Source organism: Poecilia latipinna, unplaced genomic scaffold, assembly GCF_001443285.1.
Source record: "Poecilia latipinna isolate Pla-1442-1.1 unplaced genomic scaffold, P_latipinna-1.0 Scaffold53, whole genome shotgun sequence".
Taxonomy (NCBI): domain Eukaryota; kingdom Metazoa; phylum Chordata; class Actinopteri; order Cyprinodontiformes; family Poeciliidae; genus Poecilia; species Poecilia latipinna.
In genome coordinates this window covers 289,599-293,737 of record NW_015112669.1, presented here as the reverse complement: position 1 = coordinate 293,737, position 4,139 = coordinate 289,599, and the positions used below count along the sequence as shown (strand labels likewise).

Below are 4,139 nucleotides of genomic sequence, written 5' to 3'. Positions count from 1 at the left end.
TTTTTTTTTTTTTTTTTCAGACGTGGTCCAGCGGAGCCGTTCTGTTCGGGTCGGCGATGACGTGCTGCTGCAGTGCGAGCTCAACTCTAATCTGGCGACTCCATCCTGGACGCTGAACGGCGGCGAGGTGCAGGGCTACGACCTCAACTCCGGCTTCAGGACAGGGACGGACGGCCTGCTGATCATCGAGGCCCGGCAGGACCAGAGCGGCCTCTACACCTGCCACGCGGTTGAGAACGACATTAAGGTCGCCATAGTCACCTACAATGTAACCATCAGCCCGGATCTGCCTGGTCCTCCACCTGGAGAGCCAACGGGGACCTTTATTGCCACGGTACCAAGTACTGAGCACCCCTCATCCGACGGGACGCAGTCACTCCACCTGCTGTCCCCCAAGAACATGGAAGCCATGTATCTGTCCCTCATCACCGTCCTCGGTGGGCTTTGCGTGGTCCTCACCGTTGTGCTCGCTTACGTGGGCTTCTGCCTGCGGGCAGACCAGAGAGGGAAATACTCTCTGCGCGCCGCAGCCGCAGCGCACCCGAGCAGCAAGAGGAGCAGCAGGTGCAGGAAGCAGCACAGGAACTCCGCCCACATGGAGCTGAAGACCGTCTCTAGCCACTGCAATGGCGTCTGCAACGGGGTTTCCAAGCTGCATAACGGAGACACCCAGGACGGAGGCTTTTTGCAGATCGTTCCCGGTGAGGCTCAGACTCTGGCGAGTAACGATCCTCCTCCCCCGGCGCCTCCCCTCCCTCCCACGCCGCAGCACACGTCTCCAGAGTGTGACTTCCCCAACGGGCTGTCAGCCACGCTGCCCAGCGTCCTGAGGCGGATGAACGGGAACAGCTACGTGTTGCTGAGGCAGAGCGACTCAGAAAACACTTCGCCGCTCTCCCACTGCTTCTCCGAGGAGCTCAACAGGATCTTGGAGAAGAGGAAGCACATTCAGCTGCTGCCCAGGCCGGATGAGAGCTCAGTGTAGAGACGCGCGGCTCTCTTGTTGAATTTGGGCTCTTACCCTGTGCCTGTCGCGTTGACCCCCCTCATTGCTATAGCCTAGAGCAATGAAAGAGTCTCATTTCCATAATTTACTTTGGATTATATTTGACAGCTCTGTCTTTTGAGCTAATGAGCCGTTTTTGTCTTCTGAAATGACCAAACCTTCTCAGCACACTAGAAATGAAAATGAAACTTCCCAGTGAAGGTCAGAGCACAAAGAAGGAAATAAAATGCAATCTACCTCACCTCTACACTGCCTGAAGAGACATGTTGTCAAGACCACAGTCGGCTCTGAGAATCGGTGCCGGAATATTACGGAGCCGTGATGAATAAAGCAGGACACACACACACTGACTAACCAGCAGTGGAGACACAACGGAATATAAATATAATCGAAGAGGGAAGTTTGACCACAGGGCAGCTAGCAAAGCTTGTTTTAACATGAGCTACTGCACAGATGGGCTATGCATTTTTAAAACATGACACTCACTAATTATAAATATGGATGTAAATGGAAATGACAGAATTTCGCTATCAGGCCGCCGTTACTGGTGGCCCTTATTGTCTGTCATCTGCTTCTTGAGGAAGTCTTTTTACGCCGTTGTCAGACCTCACCTTTAACCTCGTGACATTTGCCCTCCTGCGCTGTAGCCTTCACGACTCCAGCTTGTAGCTGATTGCACGGATAGCACAAGAAGGGGAATTTTCCCATCGGCTAAATGTTGTGTCTGTCTGTTGTGGCCAGAGACCGGCCGGAGAGACGGCTGAAAAACACAGAGGACAGCGGCAGCATGGGAAACGAGCACAAAGAGAAGCACCAGATGAATTCAAACCGTTTTTAATATAACATTCAGTAAGAAGCTATTAGTAAGGAATGGTTGAACTATTCAAGATTTATTATTAATATTGAAAATTAACCAGTTTTTATTCAGCGTCTGTGTTTTGATAACGTTGATGATATTGTTGTTTTTTTTTTATTTATTTATCTATCAGTGAAAGATCAAATCTATATAATAACCTTAAACTTCCCAGTGTCAATGTATTCTAATAAAAAGATTTAAAACAAAAATGTACAACAAGCCAAATGTAAATTTAAAACAGTGTTGGCATAAAAAAAAAAAAAAAAAGAGCTGCCTGGTTTATACCAGCTGTTTCTGTCCTCCACAGCGACTCGTGTCAGAAGTGCAAGCGATCTGCAGGGGGTGTGTATTGTTGTTTTAGCCACTCGCACAGATCTCCAGTGTTTTTTTGTTTTTTTTGCAACAGTTTGCACACACGTGAGTGGCGTTCGCCAAACGGGAAGAGCAGGAAAGCAGTCTGAATGCTTGTTGGTTTTAACACATTCATAGCCGAACATAACAAAGGTTCACTCAAGGTTCAATTGTCCGCTATTCCAACTGACACAAACAGAAGTATTTGCAAGCAAATGAAGAATTTTCCTTTCCTTTTTAAGAATGAGGAGATGTAGAAACCTTCTTTCAGACAGCTGGACAGCAGTGCACAGCAGCGGATTGAGGGGAAGACATCGATACATGACTCTCTGTTACATAAAGCTGGAAGAAAACACTCATGCACTTGCTCTAGCATGGCATGAGAGAAAGATTTAGCAGTTCTCTACTTGTTTAAAAACCTTGAAGAACCTTGATACTGGTAACCAGCCTTGGTCTAATTTCTTGCATCCTTCATGCATGTAAAGAAATTACTACAAAATGTTGTTGCGGTAGTAAAATTGTCCGTACCGCTGGCAGATTTAGGTTTAAATAATGTTTTTATTTTACCTACATGTTTCGTCTGACTGGATGTAATATTAACATGTTAGGGTGACCCAAAAAGCTACTCAGTAACTATAAGAGCATTTGATATTGTCAATAAAAATGACTATAGAGAAGGATGTAAATAATCTTGAACATGCCATTTTTACTAAAATAGAAATAAACATTTTTTCTTTTTTTTTTCAAAACTGATTCCTTCTTTATTCTTTAGAGATCCCTCTCATTTGCTACGAAAAACACATTTCTTGGTTGAATGAAAATTATTATTAAACTAAATCTGCCAGGGTTTTGAAACCCATTGGGCTTAAATATATTTGCTAACACAGTCAGGCATTGCAGTTATTGTAACACGTGAAGTCCTTGACGTATGATAAAAGGTTTATTTTTGAACCTACACTCATGTTTTTGCCCGTTTTTTTATTATTTTTTTTAAATGTTTCGCTATTATAAACTCTACTAAAGAGAAACAATGTAACGTTCTATTGCATCGAGGAAAGCTCAGTTGGCATGGAGTTGAGTTTTGATGGAAAACTTGACAGTATTATTCTATTATTCTTGTGCATTTGGACACTGGTGTAGCGAGCCTGAACGCACCGCCGAGGCACGCCTAGCGTGAGATCGCGGCGCAGAGACCGACAGACTGCAGAGCGCCGAAGCAGCCAAGGTTCATAGTTCTGTTGTCTCACCAGCTCATCTCCCACTCAGGGCGCTCTGCCAGACAAGCACTTGGAAATATGGGCTGAGGAATTAAGAGCCGATGATCACAGCAAACAAATGTTTCTTGAACTGCGGCCCGCTCGCGTAAAGGCTCTGAGATCCTCTCGTGTATAAACAGCTGCTTCAAACGAACATCTTGTCAATAAGGACAAAATTACAGCCCGACACTCTTAAGTAGTGAAAGATAATGAGCACTGGCGTTTCATTTGTAGAAGCGGATTAAATCTAGTTTAAGTTACGACTCAAGACAATCCACCTCGGCTCTGCTGATCAATGGAAAGATTAATAGGTTGTGCGTCGTGACACAGATATGGTCGTTATCCCATTCAGTCTCCCCGGTTTTGTTTTCCTTCTCACTCAGCTTGTGCTGCGTCTTCTTCTGTCGGAGCGCAGCAATAATTAGGCATCCGTCTGGTGACGAGCGGAGCTCACCAGAGAGCGAGAGCTCTCTCCCAAGATATTTACGCTTTGCTCCGCTCTTAAGTTTCCAATTACTTTCTCATCCCCTCGAGCTTACAGTCTGGAGTTTTTATTATTCTAAAATGGAAATGTACAAACAAGTACACATGAATACCCCCCGCCCCCCCCCCCCCCCCCCCCCCCACACAACAAAACCACCACCCCCTCAACACCGCAACACACACACAC

At 45.8% G+C, this 4,139-nt stretch overlaps 1 protein-coding gene across 2 annotated transcripts in view; it reads left to right on the top strand.

The window, feature by feature from the left end:
- Positions 1–2,952, top strand: part of LOC106959606 (semaphorin-4G-like) — a 32,378-nt gene extending 29,426 nt beyond the window's left edge. For both annotated transcript variants that reach the window (XM_015052307.1, XM_015052315.1), the window contains exon 15: positions 21–2,952. In XM_015052307.1, coding sequence (XP_014907793.1) covers positions 21–985 — 965 coding nt within the window. In that variant the 3' untranslated portion in view covers positions 986–2,952. The remainder of the gene's footprint in view (positions 1–20) is intronic.
- The last annotated feature ends 1,187 nt before the right edge of the window (positions 2,953–4,139 follow it).